We start from the raw sequence: 19,702 nt of genomic DNA on the forward strand, positions 1-19,702 counted from the left end.
TCGAAAGCTGCTGAGAGGTCAAGAAGCACCAGGACAGAGGATAAACCCCTGTCCCGGGCCCGCCAGAGATCATCCATCAACGCGACCAAAGCAGTTTCCGTGCTGTAGCCGGGCCTGAATCCTAACTGCTGAGGGCCTAGATAATCAGCTTCTTCCAAGGACCGCTGGAGTTGGAGCACCACCACCTTCTCGACAACCATCCCCATAAAGGGAAGGTTGGAGACTGGCCGGTGGTTTTTAAGAATGGCTGGGTCCAGGGAAGGCTTCTTGAGGAGTGGGCGCACGAGTGCCTCCTTGTAGGGATCTGGAAAGGACCCCCTCCCCAAAGAGGCATTGACAATCTCCTGGACCCAGTTCTCTGTCACCTCCCTGCTGGCGGAGACCAGCCAGGAGAGACACGGATCCAGTAAGCAGGTGGCGGAACTCACAGCTCCAATGGCCTTGTCCACTTCATCAGGTGTCACAAGATCAAACTCTTCCCAGACAGGTGGACAAGTACAGGTCCCAGTCACCTCGACTGACTCGTTGTCAGTCGACTCTGTTATCCAATTGGAGTCGAGGTCTGCCCGGATCCGAGTGATTATATCAGAGAAAAACATATTAAAATCCTTGACACTACTTGGTAAGGGCTCCCCAACTCCCCCCTGGTTGAGAAGGGAGCAGGTCACCCTAAACAGAGCGGCCAGGCGGGATTCCACTGATGCAATCAAGGTGGCATGATACGTGCATCTTGCCGCCCTGAGCACCACTTTGTAAGTCTTAATGTGAGCTCTTACAAGTATTCAATCAGATTCAGACTTACTCTTCCTCCATCACTTCTCTAGACGTCTCCTCTGCCGTTTCAACTCCTGGAGCTCCTCGTTGAACCATGGAGCTCTCCAGGATCTAGTGCCGTGGAAAGGTCACAATGGCGCAATTCAGTCAAGAGCTCTGCTGCAGCCTTGTTCCAGGCCTCAGCCAAAGACTCTGCTGAACTGTGGACGAGTGTATCTGGAATAACCCCAAGCGCCTTCTGAAAACCCTCTGGATCCATCAGGCGTCTGGGGCGGAACAACCTAATTGGTTCCGCCTCCCTGCGAGGAAGGATTGGAGCCAGGAAATGAAGCCACAATAGGAAATGGTCTGACCATGACAAAGGCAACACTTCTAAGCCCCTTAGTCTCAGACCATTGCTCAATTGCTCAGAGAGGAATACCATGTCGGGTGCGTGACCCCCCTCATGAGTCGGACCCTGTACTACTTGGGTCAGGTCCATGGCTGTCATGGTGGCCATGAACTCCTGTGCCAGTTCAGAGGTTTCGTCGAGTGACGGCAGGTTAAAGTCCCCCAAGACAATAAGTCTGGGGAACCCCAGCGCCAACCCGGCTATCTCCTCGAGTAGCACAGGCAGGGCTTGTGACACGCAGCTGGGAGGCAGGTACATGAGAAACAAGCCCACCTGAACCCCTAAGTCCAACTTCACCAGGAGGGACTCGCAACCCACAATCTCTGGAGCAACGAGTCTACGCAGGCCAAGGCTCTCCCTGGCTATAATAGCCACTCCTCCCCCCCCCTTCCCTGGGGTTGAGGCTGATGCCATATCTGAAACCCGGCTGGGCAAATTTCAGAGAGAGGAACTCCTCCCTCCGGGCCCAGCCAGGTCTCAGTTACACATGCCAGGTCGGCCTCCTCATCCAGAATCAAATCCCGGATGAGGAGAGCTTTATTTACCACCGACCTGGCATTGAGTAGCAGCAACTTGAGTCTAGGGCCAGAATTACACTCATCACCAGTATTCTGGGTTGAGCTCACGGAGCCAGAACAAGGGATCGTTATTAAGCAGCGATCCCTCCTTCCCCTGGAATGGCTAGCTCTGTGGCTCCCGCCATATCTGCCTCTCCCCAGCAACACCAGAATATTCTGACCCTCTGACCCCCCCCAGAGATAGGTGCCCTCCCCCCCGCCTGCCTCTCCAGTGCCAGGTAGGCCAAATATATCATTTACATCATTCCCATTCACCTCACCCATATTATAACCCCACCCATCCCAACCATACTGTTGTACATACTCTTGATCAGTTGGAGGATGATGAAGATATTGAGGACTCAGATTCAGATAGTGTTTATGAAGTAGTGGGGGGCCCGGCGTTACAGGTAGTAGAACAGGTGAGAGGCCAGCCACAGGATGGGGTTATGAGTTCAGGATCTAGTGAGGGAGACTCAGACGCGCGCTGGGTTAATCCTAAATTCAGAAGGATTCAGAAATGTATAGAGCAAAGGTCTGGAAGAAGATATTAAGGAGAGGAATGGTTAAATATTGTAGTGAGGTATTTGGTATGTCAGGGGGCTAGTGGAGAAGAAGGGTGGAGTTTCAACATTGCTGAAAAGAAATATGGAGGGGTTTTTCACCACGCTAAAGTATTGTATTGTATTTAGTCAGTGCTGATGTTTTTTTATAGCTATGTAGTTAGGAAATAAATCTTATCTAAGTGAAGCAGGAAAAGGAATGTGAGAAATGCGGCTGAGAGGCAGATAACGGACCAAGTGATGTCTGGAAGGTGTTGAAATACAGGAGAACAGAGAAATAAACGGAGTTGCTTTATTCATGAAATGATGCAAATGAGTTATTTGTAATTACTAAACTTCTACCAGAAACCAGAACACATACCAATCATTCATTCCATACATACTACATCCACCCCATTTATCCATCATTTTAAGAAACCTCCCAATAATTTAATTAAAAAGAAAGTTAAAACAAAATTTAAAATATTAATACTAATATTAATACTAAAAATCTAAAAATTAATTATTAAAAAAGATTAAGAAAATAGGAGATAGATTAAAATTCATTAATCAACAAGTCAGAAGTATGTAGCACCAGCTCTCAAAGGTGAGTTCAAAAAACGTTCAGTGTTCTGTTTGGCACAGGTCAAAAGGGAATGGCAAAGTTCTAAATAAATACCGGTAGATTCTGTCCTCCAAAATCTCTGAGGCAGGCTTCTAGATTTCTCTTATGCTTCAGTCACCAATCTCGGTCCCTCTGTCTCCACAATGCCGCTCGGCTTTTGAAGTTCGCCCCAGCCTCTTTCCCACATCTCTGTAGTTGTCAGGAGACATCTTCAATTCCCCAGTCCTTTAGTAACACCGCACAGCCATACAGCCACCACACAATCTCCACAAATCTCGTCACAAGCCGGCAGCCTCCACGATGTTCTCCTCGGCTTCCTCTTCCACAGGGGCAATTTCCTTCTCCCTCCGTAAGCCCTGCCATAGCTCGCCGGCTCCCACAACGCTCCTCCAGCTTCCTCCTTCAACAGAGCGGCCGCCTCACTTCCTCTGTAACAGCCCTCCACTCAACGGCTCCTCCAAAGCCGAGTGCTCCCACCATACCACGCTAGAACTCCTGGGCCCGCCATGAAGGGAGGGAGGGGGCAGCTGTCTTCAGATCCGCCCGGATCAATCCTTAGTCTCTGGCTCTAAGAAGCCCCAGTTAGTTCCTGGTCTCGTCAGGTTCTTACTCTCTGGGTGGCGTGACAGCTAGCAGATGCCATCTTCCACCTCCCAGCTGATCTTTCCTCTGGTGTTTTGCGCTCCAGAGTAAAACGGCTCCGAACGCCACAGAAGATTACAGAATTGAGGGTCTTCAGAGGCAGCAACGTTTTGCCTCCCCGAACAATTAGAACATTTTTTGCTAACTTGGATTATAATTCCTATTTTCCTGATGTTAAAACCGTAGTCCAGCGGAGCTGCAACCTCCGCCCTCCTCTTTGCCTCCCCACTGGAACCAGAAGAGCTTATTGTGGGGATTCAATGCACGCCAACTTTATAGGGCTTCTGCTCCTAAACCGGTTTGCAGTAAAATTCCCCTTCAACTATCCTTCCTGGAAGTGCCTGTTATAATCTTCCCCTGCCTTCCTGCCTTGAGATGCCCTTCCCCCTGTGGTGATGTGGCCAACTCTCCAAAAGCCTGCGCATGGGTCCGGAGGCATCACAGCCAATAATCCCCCCCCCAGTGTAATGGATGGGATTGTCCTTGTCGGGGGTAAGCTTGAGTCTATTAGCACCCATCCATATCATGTAGATATTAAACATCAAGGGGGAGAGAATGGACCCCTGAGGAACCTCACAAGGGAGGAACCTAGGGGTCAATCTCTGACCCCACTAACACCAACTGCCACCAATCAGAGAGGTAGGAGGAGAACCACGGTAAAATGGTGCCTCCCACTCCCAACCCCTCCAGTCGGCTCAGAAGGATACCATGGTCGATGGTATCGAAAGCTGCTGAGAGGTCAAGAAGTACCAGGATACAGGATAAACCAGCAGGGAGGTGACACAGGGTGAGATCATCGAAGGGCATGGGGTGAGGTATCATCAGTATGCTGATGATACCCAGCTTTACATCTCCACCCCATGTCCAATCAACGAAGCAGTGGAAGTGATGTGCCGGTGTCTGGAGGCTGTTGGGGCCTGGATGGGTGCCAACAGACTCAAACTCAACCCTGATAAGACGGAGTGGCTGTGGGTCCTGCCCCCCAAGAAGAATCCCACCTGTCTGTCCATCACCCTGGGGGGGGGGAATTATTGACCTCCTCGGAGAGGGTCCGCAACTTGGGCATCCTCCTCGACCCACAGCTCACATTAGAGAACCATCTTTCAGCTGTGGCGAGGGGAGCGTTTGCCCAGGTTCACCTGGTGCACCAGTTGAGGCCCGATTTGGACCGTGACTCACTATTCACAGTCACTCATGCCCTCATCACCTCGAGGTTCGACTACTGTAATGCTCTCTACATGGGGTTACCTTTGAAAAGTGTTCGGAAACTTCAGATCGTGCAGAATGCAGCTGCGAGAGCAGTCATGGGCTTCCCTAGGTATGCCCATGTTACACCAACACTCCGCAGTCTGCATTGGTTGCCGATCAATTTCCGGTCACAATTCAAAGTGTTGTTTACGACCTTTAAAGCCCTTCATGGCATTGGACCAGAATATCTCCGAGACCGCCTTCTGCCGCACGAATCCCAGCGACCGATTAGGTCCCACAGAGTGGGCCTTCTCCGGGTCCCGTCAACTAAACAATGTCGGTTGGCGGGCCCCAGGGGAAGAGCCTTCTCTGTGGTGGCCCCGACTCTCTGGAACCAGCTCCCCCCAGAGATTAGAACTGCCCCTACCCTCCTCGCCTTTCGCAAACTCCTTAAAATCCACCTTTGTCGTCAGGCATGGGGGAACTGAGATATCTCCCCCGGGCCTATACAATTTATGTATGGTATGCTTGTGTGTATGTCTGTTTAATAATGGGGTTTTTAATATTTTATATTGTAAATTATTAGATTTGTTATAAACTGTTTTTATTATGTTGTGAGCCGCCCCGAGTCTACGGAGAGGGGCGGCATACAAATCTAATAAATAAATAAATAAATAAATAAACCCCTATCCCGGGCCCGCCAGAGATCATCCATCAGCGTGACCGAAGCAGTTTCCGTGCTGTAGCCAGGCCTGAATCCTGACTGCTGAGGGCCTAGATAATTGACTTCTTCCAAGGACCGCTGGAGTGACACTATCTTCTCAACAACCTTCCCCATAAAGGGAAGGTTGGAGACCGGACGATAGTTATTAAATACAGCTGGGTCCAGGGAAGGCTTCTTGAGGAGGGGGCACACAAGTGCCTCCTTGTAGGGAGCCGGGAAGGACCCCACTCAAAGAAGCGTTGACAATCTCCTGGACCCATCTCTGTGTCACCTCCCTGCTGGCCGAAACCAGCCAGGAGGGACACAGGTCCAACATACAGGTGGCGGAACTCACAGCTCCAATGGCCTTGTCCACTTCATCAGGTATCACCAGATCAAACTCACCACACACAGGTGGACTAGGATGGGCCCCTGTCACCTCGACTGACTCGTTGTCAGCCAACACTGTGATTCCTATTATGATATTACATTGTAATAAGGCAAACATTGGGGCTGTTGACTTGCTTCCCATGGGGAAAATAGTCCCTTCCCTACCTAGGAAAGGCTTTGTTCAGCCGTAAGCTATGCCAATTTTGATAAATACATCCCCTATAGCATTGTTTTGTATTCTTTCTCATCTAATATATATGTTTGTAGATAATTCAAGAATTTTAGGAAACAAATACTTCCCCCAGAATTAGGTTCAGTTTATCCATGGAACGATTTATTAACCCGTCTATGTAGTAATATTTTTAAAGTATCCATAAACCCCGTATATTTGTAGATAAGGCCCCAGAAGATAATCTAATCCTCAATTTTTAACCAAAATATCATTTAAATGTGCCTCTTCGACCAATGGATAAATCAACAGTGATAATTGAAGCATACATAGCATAAGGCCACATAGCATATCTCTGGGTAGCCTTATATACAATATATATAAACAACGTACATCTGCTCTGATGCCACAATCAGACATCTTTCCTCATTAGTAGGGCACTCTTAACAGAAATTTTGAAGTAATTTGGGGGCTGGCTAGCTTCTAATAAGAGAATGACTAATTTTATTTTTCAACAAGAAAGACTAATAAAGAATTAGATAATTGGTTAAAGGGCTACTCGGTCATATGCAAAGGAGATAATTTCCTACAATGTCCTTCTCATAAAGAAAAAGCTGTCACAATGAAACTTCCGATCACTTAGTACAGTATGGATATTGTCATAGTACTACTAAATCCAAACTACACTCTCCATCTTTGTCTCTCTCTCCCATACCCTTACTGGGATTTGAACCTGTAGATGTCTGCCTGCAAGGCAACATTTTAACCTCTAGGCCACAGGCTTGTCACACACAGACACATACCAGCAAAGAGAAAGAGGAGAATAATGATGGAAGAATCTGTACCCCTCCAGATCTTGCTAGACTACAAAACCCAGTAGCTCGAAATAGACCTACTAAGTACAGGTATGCTAGTAATTCAGTCCAAAGACAACTGAAGGGGACAAAGGTTTCCAACCTTTGCTTTACCATCTTACAGTTTCCACGTGGTCGGCTCTAATGAGTATTCGCCGGCCTACAACAGGACTGACAAGTAGCAAAAAAAGGGACAACAGGTGGTGTGCTAGCCCCTCTTATACAGGGCTCATCACCCTGCCGCCTGGGTCCCACTTCCCATGTGCTGGGCATGCTAGGCCTCCTGGGAGATCTTGTGTGTTCATGGGAGATCACCAATCCCTCCCTGCCACATGCGACAGTGGTTGTGTTATCCGGCCACGCTGCAAATACTGGCCAGCCACTGCTCGGCCAGCCTCACAATGATTGAATAGGAGGGAGTGGCATACATAAAGCAGGATCTGCAAAAGCTGTTAACTCAGAGAAACAAACTTGCTCTACCGAAGGGATCGTGCATACAATGTCCGAGAAAAGTAGCGAGCAAGGATAGGGAGAATGCTGGGGTAAGACCTCCACTACCACCCAGACAGAAACCAACTCTTTCTGCCCCATCAAAGATATTGAAGCCAGTTTGGAGGTCCCCATGAAGCCCAGATGGTCGATCAGAGTTGAGGAAGAAAGATAACTGGGATGGAAGAATCTGAGGAGTCACCCTCACACAGGGCAGTCAACCACCGGGCTACAAATGTGAGCTGGAAGCCCTATATGACCAGGAAGATCTGATTGAAGAACTGGACAGAGATAACCACCTCAAGAGAAACATTATGCAAATTTTGATGGAGGCTTTTGAAAACCTCAGAACCAGGGGGAGACTAGATCGACACCAGACAGGGAGTGAGGTAGCAGCAATATCCTACAAGCCCAGGATTGCTCCTCCAGTGAGCCCACTCCACACAGCACCAGCCCTTGCAATTGTTCATGGCCAGCTCAGAATGTCACAACTGGAGAGGAAGACACCCCCCCTTCCCTACGGGAGTGAAGCATGATGGCAACCCACAACAATTGGGGACTTTACAATATCTTTTTCCATCTTTTGTGATTAGATCCACACTTTGTAGTAAGCTATCATGTAGTTTGCTTATTTTGGATTAACATAACATACCTCACCAAAGTGTTCAACCATTATTGGCTAAATAATTGACAGGCTTAGACAGATGAGCACAAATCAAAGCACACTGATGATGTCACCTTGAACGGTGACAAAACATGCAACAAAATTGTCAAATTCGGAGCTTGGACTAACAGCCTATCAACCTACATGTATTCAAATTAATTTCAATTGTATATATACCATGGTGACCCAGAAAACTATGTTCATGAAATAGGTGAAGATAACACAAAGGAAAATTCTGCATGGTTAATAAGGTTGTATAACATATTTTAATAGTATTAATATATATTTTTAATATATTTTATTCATTAAAATGGTATGTTATTTTTTTTAAATTTTCATTTTAAAGCAGGGATTGAAAGCTATTGCAATGTCTGACTAATATTGATTATCCCTATCTGTATTCTAATTTAAGAAAGAGTCTGAAATGCTGCTGTATTTATGAAAAGTTTTTTGTTAAATGCGTAGTCCAATAAGAACTGGCCAATTTGTTAGAATATCTAGTGAAATATGTTTTATGTAAGTGCTCTCATCCTGTAATTTTTTTGCCCAAGCTGATTACATTTGTTTATACAGGACAACTGCTCTCAATCTTTTCTAAACCCATGAACCCTTCTTAAATACCTTTTGTGGCCAGAGACCACCAAGACTAAACTCAAGCTTTAAATCATAAAACTTCATAGACTCTCTATGATGACAATGAGGCCACTCAGGGTCTGTGCACCACAGTTTGAGAACAAGTTACATAAGGTTGAGAAATATTATATAACAACAAAGTTCATATTTTGATCTCTGAACTTAAAATAAAATATCAATTCATCCTACATAAATCTAATTTCTTCCATTGTATATTACTCATGGGACAGAGTAATAGTAACATCTTTTTATAGGCATATCTGACTGGATATATTTTCTATACTTTGCTTTTCCCACTGAAAGTTAAAGACATGACTGCTATTCAATATTCCATCGACGTTAAGACAAAAATGATGCCTGAATGACTTATATCCATTCTTCATAAACTGTAACATGTATACAGTACTTTTAAATTTTAAGTTTAGAGTTTCATTTGAATTTCTTAAATGATTATTTTGATAAAATTGCATCTTTATTAAGTATAGTTTTAATTATCATAAATTATTTTATTCATTAGGTTTTTGTATTTTTAAAATATATAATCACCTGTTATGATTAATTATCCCTCTCTCTCTATTTTTTTAGTTGGTACATTTTATGGAAAAGAATATTAATAATAAAAATAGAAATAATAATAGAAATATCAAAATATATTTATGATTTCAGGCAACATTACAAGATCTGGAACAAAGGCGACCACAGCTTGAAGAATTAATAACAACAGCCCAGAATCTGAAAAATAAAACTGGCAATCAAGAGTTTCGAACAAACATCACTAATCGAAGTAATGAATTTTTTGTATTTAATATTTTAAAAGTATAAAAATTGTGATTTGTATGTAAACGTTAAGTACTGCATTTTCCGGTGTACAGTGATCTCTCGGTTAGCGCGGGGGTTACGTTCCAAGACCTCCCGCGCTAACCGATTTCCGCGTTATATTGGATGCGGAAGTAAAACCACCATCTGCGCATGTGCGCCATTTTTTTCATGGCCGCACATGCGCAGATGGTGGAGTTTGCGTGTGGGCGGCGGGGAAGACCAAGGGGAGGTTCCTTCAGCCGCCCAACAGCTGATCTGCTCCGCAGCGCGGAAGCAGCGAGGAGCCGAAGATGGGGTAAAGGCAAAGGGGAAACCCCATCTTCGGCTCCTCGCTGCTGCCGCGCTGCGGAGCGGATCAGGTGTTGGGCGGCTGAAGGAACCTTCCCTTGGTCTTCCCGCTTGCCGCTTGCCAGTCCACACACGCCCCCCTGGATGAGCCGGCCACAGGGGCGAGGGGTGGGGATGAAGGGGCAGGACTTCCCGGGCGGAAGGCATGCTCGGCTCTGCCGCTCCAGCCCCTTTCGGCCGAGCAGCCAGGGAAGTCGAGCCAGGCGTGGCGGCGGCCTGCGCCGATGTTCCCCGCTGCGACGGAAGGCAGTCGCTTGGCTAGGGAGGCTCGGCCGAAAGCGGCTGGAGCGGCAGAGCCGAGCACGCCTTCCGCCCGGGAAGTCCTGCCCCTTCATCCCCACCCCTCGCCCCTGTGGTCGGCGGGAATGAAAGGGCAGGACTCCCTGGGTGGAAGGCGTGCTCGGCTCTGCCGCTCCAGCCGCTTTCGGCCGAGCCTCCCTAGCCAAGCGACTGCCTTCCGTCGCAGCGGGGAACATCGGCGCAGGCCGCCGCCACGCCTGGCTCGACTTCCCTGGCTGCTTGGCCGGGGAGGCTCGGCCGAAAGCGGCTGGAGCCGAGCACGCCTTCCACCCAGCGATTGTTCCGCTGCCGCCAGCATGGCCTGGCTGGCAGCGGAAAATGTAACGGAGCCCACGGGGGATTCGCCTTCCTCCCACCCGCAGCCGAGACTGATTGTGGGCTCCTTCGCAACCTCGGAGAGCTTCCGGGGCAGGGAGGAAAGCGAATGCCACGGGGCTGGGCTCGGCTCCCCCCTCGGCTCCCCCCCTTACCAGCCCCGCCGCGGAAGGCTCCATTCTGTTCCCTGCCGGCCCGATTGAGCGGCCGGCGGTCTCCATTCAGGGAACAGAATAAAAAAAATTTTTTTTAAAAAAAAAATTTTTTTTTTTTTAAAAAATTTTTTTAAATAATATTTTAATATTTTATTTTTTAAATAATATTTTTTGAAAAACCGCGTTGCAGCGTTTCGCGCTAATCGAGAACGCGCAAGTCGAGGGACCACTGTATAAGATGCACCTAGATTTTAGAGGAGGAAAACAAGGAAAAAAGTATTCTGAACCAAATGGTGTAGTGTTATATTGTTTAATAAAATACCAGTGTAGCAAAATACATTTTAAAACGATGTATACTTTTTAACATCATGTATACTTTTTAAACCATGTACGCTTTTTACAAACTTCAAACTTGACAGCTTCAAGGACTTCAACTCCCAGTATTCCTCCACCAGTCAAGCTACCTTAGGAGTGGAGTTGAAGTCCACAAGCCTTAATCTTGCCAGGTTTGAAGACCCCTGCACTTCTAATCAGTAAAGGGCAGACGGAGAGGGGTGGCATACAAATCTAATAAACTATTCGCTGCCCTACTGGAACGCTCTGGAGGGGAGGTGCGTTTATGCATGCCCCCGCACGTGTGCGCATGCCCTTCAGCTTCCTGACCAGGCACAGAGACTGAAGCCCGTGTACAATTTGCCAATTTTGAAAAATTAAAAGCTGCACCTCTCATCCCCACCTCCGGCTGCGCAGCTGTGTTCTCCCGTGCAATTGAAGCTGGAAATAGCGAAAGCGGGGGCAGAGGAAGGAGGAACGAGCAGCTGATCGGGGCCTCCATGTGGATCTTTGGCCATTTGGAGGAAGTTTGCAGTCGCCCCTGTCGCGATGTCACGCAAGGGTTCCCTCCTCGCCTTCCTCGCTTTTCATTTCCATTTCCAAATGAAATGGGCGCTTAAGGAACTCAAAAGCAATGACAGGCGGTCACCGTTGAATTTTAGCTCAATTTGGAACTGCGCCATTTTGCGAATTCAAAACCGGCAGCGTCAATTTCGAAGCAGGTTTAAACCTACTACTTGCTCCGCCTTTCCCCTTCGCCAACTCATACACACGTATGATACACGTTTTGTTCACCTGCTGTCATTCCCCCAACACTGGCGTACATACCACCACCAAGTCCCCTGCATTTACACAACAGCCACATTGCAAAACGCCATGGGTGCCGTGGGCCATGGCTGGGGCGCTTCGGGTCCGGGCTTGGTAGAGAGCACAGCCACATGGCCGGAGCTTGGGCTGGCTGCTGCTGTTGCTTTGCTTGGCATTTCGTTGCTTCCACGGCGGAAGCAAAAGCAGCAGCCAGCCTGAGCTGCCAGCCTGCGTGGCTGTGCTCTCTACCAAGGCCAGATCCGAAGCGCCCCAGCCATGGCCCACGGCACCCACGGAGGTTGCCCCTCTCCAGATCTTGGCCATGCTTTCCCACAGTCCTCCTGCTGCCTTGCCTTGCTGAGGGCGGGGCCAGCAGCACCCAGCAAGTCTCCTTCCCGGACTCCTGTGGCACCTTGGCAGGCAAGCGGGCCTGATGGGTGAGCGGGCAGGGCTGGGCGGCAGGCAGCAGCAGAGTGCCAGCCAGCGTATCACTTGCCCAGCGGGCGTTTCTGGCAGCGTACCTGCTGGCACCACCACCAGTTTGGATGGGGGCGGCTAGTCATCACAGGTATCCGAAATGGAGGCAGTGCTGGCAGGGACCCCGTGAGAAACGCCCGCCAGGCAAGTGATATGGGGCATGCAGCAGCAGCTGAGGAGAAGCGGATGGGCATCCCTCGGCGCTCTATGTTTCCAGCCGCTGGAGAAAGCCTGCGGGGTAGCCTTGATCGGCTCGAGGGGGCTCGGCTCCATCAGCCCCCACTCCAATCTTCTGTCTTCGGGGGTGCCTTTGTGAGGTCGCAGGTGAGATGAGCGCACGCAACGGCAGCTGCAAAGAAGCGGGCCTACTTCTCGAGGCCTTGATCGTCCGGTGTGAGAGGGCTCGGCTCCTCAGTCAGGGAGAGCTGGCCCCTGCCCAGTCACTGCCACAGCTGCTCGCCCAGCCAAGACAGCCATCCAACAACACAGCGCTGGAGAGGACAATGGCTCTGCCCCTTCAGGGCCGGTTCGCTGAGCTCCTCAGCCTCACGATTCGGCCTGGGACGAGAATATGACATTCTCACCCATAAACGAAAGCTGCTGGAGCCACCTCAGCAGATGCCACTGGCGAGACTGGCTAACTCAGGCGGCCATCCACCTTGTCCCTGCCAGCTGAAGGCCCCGGGCAGCCACCTGGAAAGAGAGGTTTTGCTGCTGGTGCTATCTCCGGTACCCTGCCCATCCCCAGGGCCAATATTTTACTAATTTCATCCAGTCATTTTACATAGCATGCAATTATATTTATTAGATTGTCTTATGTCATAATTGTATTGTATAGTTTTAATAGTAATAGTAACCATAATTATCTTGGTAGTTCTTCCTAGATTTAACTTCTAGAAAATTTTAAGTTCAGTGCTAGAAATTTAAATCCTTTCAGTTACTCATGCTCAGGCTTTTCATATATTTGGCAGAATTAATAATCTTATAATTTTAAATGTTACCTTATACCAGACACATAAAATAAATATGAATTTATTTATATGTTTTACTGTTCTTCAAGAATTTCAGTGCAATTATATAGTTCTTTTTGCTTTTACATTAGCTACATGCCAACTTTACAAGAAAGCTAAGCTAAGAGATGGCAATTGATAAAAGCTCACCAGTCCACTTCATTGACTGATTAAAAGTTTGAATCTGTATTTTGACATTCTATTCAAGTCTTGCAATTTTTAAATTTATGAGCTTTACTGTCAATGTTTTAAGCTTTAAAAAAATAAATTAGTTGATAATCTTTAACTTGATTAACTCATTTACATGTGGAATATCTTGTAGATGCTATTATGTTGCTTTTTAAAATCATTTAATATATACTGTATGTGCTTGAGGTATATAGCATGAAATAAAATATAACAGACACCTGTCCTACAAAGTAGCTTTTCTGAGCTGGCGGCGCTCTCTATTCGCCAGGATTTATGTCAATTTCATCCTGACAAAGTAGTCCTTCGATTGGACCCCACCTTTCTACCAAAGGTCAGCTTCATGTTTCACAGATCCCAGGACATTGTATTGCCTTCTTTCTACTCTAACCAAAACCACCATCTCTCCATCAGATGGCACACTTTGGACCTTACTAGAGTTCTGCAAATTTATCTCCAACGTACTAGGACCTTTCATAGGTCAGAAGCCCTATTTGTAGCTTTCCACCCCAGGTCTCTGGGGTCCAAAGTCTCATCCATTGTATTAGGACATTGGATTTGAGGGACAATCTCCAAAGCTTACGAGTCAGCATCCCTCAATGTCCCACAAGGCATCATGGCACATTCTACAAGAAGTGCAGCCACATCAGCAGCCTGGGCAACTCAAGCGCCCTTGGAGGAAGTTTGCAAGGCGGCCACATGGGCCTCTCCCAATTCTTTTATAAGGCACTATAAAATTGACTCTTACGCTTCAGCGGATGCTGCCTTCAGCAGGAGAGTCCTCCAATCCGTTATCTTTCATGATAGCCAACTAATCCCTCCCTAGGGACACATCTATTGGGTATATCCCACATGACTGCTGGACCCGCTCCTACAGTACGGAGAATAGGCGTTGATTCCTTACCTGAATGCCTCTTCTCGTATACTGAGTGGGTACAGCAGTCACTTCCCTCCCTATGTCTTTCTGACTATGCTTGAACCTTTATTCCTTCCTTTATTATCTATGAGAGTAGAGCACTATACGAGCCACCACTTTTTGAGCCTAAGTCTATGGATTCGCGGATTCACGAATTAAAGACAGGCTGAGTCCTATGCGGATTGGACAGTGAGCAACCCACGTGACTGCTGTACCTGCTCAGCGTACGAGAAGAGGTGTTCAGGTAAGGAATCAACGCCTATTTTCCTCCTTTCAAACTGTATCTTCCTCTCAAGTTTTCTCCCTGGAATTCTTTCAGAGTTCAGCAATAAAAATTAAACCCATTCAATATTCAGAGTCTACACTAGCTATGCTAGAAGGAACAAATTGCCAAAAGAAATTCATGCGCAATTCGCTAAGAAGGCAGTCAGGGACGAGGTCTATAACACAGTTAGAGGCAATACATTTAAACATAAGGGGAAAGAACGAATTGTTTTAAAACAAATCCCAAAATGTATCCAAGAAAAAAGATCTTATCAATTCCTCTCCTCCAAGCTAAATTGTCATAGGATTCCCTTTAGATGGTTAATACCACAGGGAATGTTAATTACATTCCTCAATAAGAAATATAGAATAAATTCCCCGGAAGATGCAACAGAGTTTTATGAACAACATATTAAAGAGATAGAGAAATATGAGGTTAGAGTAGATAGAAAGAAGAAGAGAGGGGGAGACAAAGGATGAGATAAGTTCACAAGAAAGCTTGCTGGACACAGAAAAACAGGGAGCGCAGGATAACAACGACAGAGAGGGAGCCATCACCAGATCAAAAACAGTTGGAAAAGAACAAAAGTAAAGGGGAAGGGAAGAAGTAAATAGCTAATGGACGAAATAAGATTGCTTTCAATAAACATAAATGGCTTAAATGTTGTAAGAAAAAGGAATAAATTGTATCATCAATTAATAAAACAAAATTGTGATATAATTTGTATTCAAGAAACTCATATTAAAAAAGGACAACAACAACTACAGTGGTACCTCAAGATACGAACCCCTCGTCTTACGAACAACTCGTGATACGAACCCGGGGTTCAGAAAAATTTTGCCTCTTCTTACGAACTTTTTTCGAGTTACGAACCGGCGTTCGGAGACTGCTGGGAAGCCGCGCGGCTGTTTTAAAAGGTGACAGCCGGGCGGCGGGGCTTCCCAGAAGCCTCCTGAACGCCGGTTTGTAACTCGAACAAAGTTCGTAAGAAGAGACAAAAATTTTCTGAACCCCGGGTTCGGTTCGGGAGGTTGCTGGGAAGCCCCCCAGCCTGGCTGTCACCTTTTAAAACAGCCGCGCCGCTTCCCAGCTGTCTCCCGAAGCCGAACGCGGAAGTTCGGCTTTAGTGTTCGGCTTCAGGAGACAGCTGGGAAGCGGCGCGGCTGTTTTAAAAGGTCGCAGCTGGCCTGGGGGGCTTGCTACCACTCCCCAAACCACGAACCCGGGTTCGGGGGGTGCTGGGAAGCCCCCCAGGCCAGCTGTCACCTTTTAAAACAGCCGCGCGGCTTCCCAGCAGTCGCCGAAAGCCGTTTTTTTGCGGGGGATTTTTTGGTTGCACGGATTAATTGACTTTACATTGTTTCCTATGGGAAACAACGTTTCGTCTTACGAACCTTTCGTCTTACGAACCTCCTCCTTGCACCAATTAAGTTCGTATCATAAGGTATTACTGTATTAGAGAATCCAAAATTGGGCAACCTAACAACAGCACCAGTCAAAAAAAGGGGGATTGCTGTTTATATAAAACCATGGTTAAGTTCAAAATTAATATATGCCGATGAGGATGATAGAATTCTGATTGTTCAGATTAACAAAGGAGTAAAAACCACCACAATTGTAAATATATATGCACCTAGTATCAACCAGAAGAAATTCTACACAAAAATCCATACAAAACTACAGGAAATAAAATGGGGAAAACTGTTAATTATTGATGATTTTAATGCAATAGTAGACAGGAAAAGAGATGATAAAACAAAGTACCGTATTTTCCGGCGTATAAGACGACTTTTTAACCCCTGAAAATCTTTTCCAAAGTGGGGGGTCGTCTTATAGGCCGGATACTGCGCCCATTCCACAGCCGCGGGCGGGAGGAGGGGGGGGAGCGGACCCGCGCTCACTTTCGGCTCCGGGGACTGCGGGTGGCTATGGTGCCGAAAGGAAAAAGCGCTGCTGTTGTTGCTGTCGCTGCCGCCTGAGGCGGCGGCACTCGAATCTGGCGTGGTGGAAAATCTGGAGGCAGGCAAAGATTTTCCACCACGCCAGATTCGAGTGCCGCCGCCTCAGGCGGCAGCGACAGCAGCAACAGCAGCGCGTTGTTTTTTTATTTCCCCCTTTGGTTTCTCTTCACAGGCGGGAGTTCGGGAGGCAAGGGAGCGCTCGAGGAGACAGCGTCTTGCGGCATCGCTCAGCAACTTCTTTTTCCTTTCGGCGCCATAGCCATCCGCAGTCCCCGGAGCCGAAAGTGAGCGCGGGTCCGCTCCGCCCGCCCGGTTTGCAAGCGGCGGAGATCCCGGGCTGCTTGGCCGAGCGGGGCTTCCATTCAGGACGGGGGCAGGAGGGAGGGAGGGAAGGGAAACGCAGCCCTTTGCCTCAACCCGCCGGCTCCGGGGACTGCGGGTGGCTATGGCGCCGAAAGGAAAAAGAAGTTGCTGAGCGTCCCTTCGTCATAAACCCAACGGGAGGCGATGCCGCAAGACGCTGTCTCCTCGAGCGCTCCCTTGCCTCCTGAACTCCCGCCTGTGAAGAGAAACCAAAGGGGGAAATAAAAAAACAAGGCGTCGGGCGAGCGCCAACCGATTCCGGAGCTCCCTCGCCGGTTTCATCGAAGCGCTGCTATTGCTGGACGACGCCACTCCCGCCGCCGGCTTTGCTGGGGTGGAGCGCCACTCCCGGCGGCAGGAACTGCGGGGGGGTAGCCGGCGTAACGAGCCCTTGCCACAGCTATCCGCCGCTTCTTTGTTCTCCGCCTTGCCTCCGCTACTCCCGCCGCCGCCTTTGCCTCTTGCCCGGCGGGGAGAGCAAAGGCGGCGGCGGGAATAGCGGAGGCGAGGCGGAGAAGAAAGAAGCGGCGGATAGCTGTGGCAAGGGCTCGTTACGCCGGCTACCCCCCGCAGTTCCTGCCGCCGGGAAGCAGCCCCTTTACATTAGCGGTGGCTGCAACGGCACTGGCGATGCGGCCGCTAGCCGCTCCGAGCGGTGTGGGAACGCCCACCCCTCTCACAGTCCGGTCCCGGGCTGACAGTAAAGGGGCTGCTTCCCATCCTCCTGCCAGCTTGCTCAGAAGGAAACCTTCTGAGGAGGATGGGAAGCAGCCCCTTTACTGTCATCCCGGGACCGGACTGTGAGAGGGGTGGGCGTTCCCACAGCGCTCGGAGCGGCTAGCGGCCGGATCGCCAGCGCCGCTGTAGCCACCGTTGTGGGAGGAGCCTCAGAAAGAAAATAAGAGAGAACAAGAGAGAGAGAGAACAAGAGAGAGGGAGAGAGGTGATTCTTGAAGCATATGGTAAAAAGCACCCAAATAATAAGAAACACCCCCCCCCCAGCCCACACCTGTGTTTGAAAAGAATAAAAGAGAAAAAAAACCCAGCCCTCAACTGGTTTTGGAAATGGTTCGAGTGTGTATACACACACACGTAAGGGGGGGAGAGAGACAGGGATGGAAAAAGAGGAGAAGTGAGAGGGAGAAGGAATGAGGGAAAAAGGGAGGAAGAGAGAGAAATGAGAAACATGAAAGAGAAAAGGGGGAAAGACAGGAGAATAACCCAGAAATGAGACAGTGGTATAAATTTGAGGAGGGATGATTGATGATTGACTGTATTTATAAGGGGATGTTACATGGGATTGTATATATGAGGGGGTTATTTATGTGTGTGTGTGTGTGTGTGTGTGTGTGTGTGTGTATGTATTTATTTATTTATTAGATTTGTGTAATTTTGGTTGGTGGTGTGCCCCAGGATTTTGTAAATGTAAAAAATGTGCTGCGGCTCAAAAAAGGTTGAAAATCACTGCTCTAGCAGGTGGTAAATCAGCACTCCTTTTAACTGACAAGGGACCCATTTCCCAGACTTTGATCATTTCCCCAGGTATTTTTGTACCTACTTGACCAACATTATTAGTGGTTGCAAAATTGAATGTTAAACTGGATGCATTTATTTCTGCCTGTTTGTATTTGTTCTTATGTTTAACCATTGAAAATGTACTTTTCCTCCAAAAAGAATCCTCTTTCCATATTTCTTAGGCAACATTTTAAAATAACTTTAAAAGCTGAGGTCATATTATTCACCCTGCTCTGTATCATAGCACACTGCACAGTACTGAAAATTGGCAGGGTCACTAATTAAACCCGACAAGTTAAAATCTGTTTAAGTGACATTGCAAGAGGATAAAGACAGAAAGTGCGGAAAGAGGAAAAAATGGATGGGCTGTTTGGATTGCCATATCATGATATCACATACAGATTCTCATTCCATAATAGATTCTCACATAGGTGTCAGCATGCTGCATGTTAGACTGAAAGATACCTGCAGAATAGATGGTAGGAGAAAGAAAAATAGCCAGGTTCACCTTTTTGTGTTGACAAATTATGATGAGTTATAATAATAAACTTAATTGTGGTGAGGAGAAATATGAGAGGCAGACAAAACAGATAGACAGAGACATATGGAGAGATAGACAGAAGAGTGCTCCCACTTGGCTCTCTCTCTCTAAATAATTCATTCATAATTTTAACAATAAGATCTTCATCATTAGTAATTAAAATATTGTGTTATCATGTTCAGAAATGATTTTTTTCTCAATGCAAGTACATCATAGACCTAGACTCAGTCAGGTCTATGATGTACAGAAGAGGGGTAGTCTTATACGGCAAGTATATCTCAAATTCTATATTTTAACTGGAAAAGTTAGGGGGTCGTCTTATACGCCCAGTCGTCTTATACGCCGGAAAATACGGTATAAAAGAACAAAAAAAGCAGGAAAATAATACCTGATACCTTCTTGCAGCTGTCAGAGGAGTATCAATAAAAAGACCTTTGGAGATATTTCTTTCCAAATACCTCTAACTATACTTTTTTTTTCAAACCCTCATCAATCCTGGTTGAGGATAGATATGGCGTGGGCAAATCAGGATTTAATAAATCAAACAATAGAATGTAAAATCCCTCCTAACACATGGGCGGACCACAACCCTCTGAGCATAAAATGGAAAGACTCTGAAAAAAATGTTACCAAAAGGTGGATGCTAAATCAAACAATAATCAAAGAGAAAGCATACGTTATTATGCTGGAAAAAGAACTAAAAATTTTCCTACCAACAAATAAAAATGATGACACTACAATATTTAATTTATGGGACACCACAAAAGCTT

General features: G+C 47.3%; 1 protein-coding gene across 1 annotated transcript in view; it reads left to right on the forward strand.

Moving 5' to 3' along the window:
• Nucleotides 1-19,702, forward strand: part of LOC139167142 (dystrophin-like) — a 1,540,372-nt gene that overhangs the window by 760,072 nt on the left and 760,598 nt on the right. The window contains exons 42-44 of the mRNA XM_070751563.1: nt 9,288-9,405; nt 12,035-12,118; nt 12,720-12,904. Of these exons, the coding sequence (XP_070607664.1) occupies nt 9,288-9,405; nt 12,035-12,118; nt 12,720-12,904 (387 nt within the window). The remainder of the gene's footprint in view (nt 1-9,287; nt 9,406-12,034; nt 12,119-12,719; nt 12,905-19,702) is intronic.

This window comes from Erythrolamprus reginae, chromosome 4, assembly GCF_031021105.1.
Source record: "Erythrolamprus reginae isolate rEryReg1 chromosome 4, rEryReg1.hap1, whole genome shotgun sequence".
Taxonomy (NCBI): Eukaryota; Metazoa; Chordata; class Lepidosauria; order Squamata; family Dipsadidae; genus Erythrolamprus; species Erythrolamprus reginae.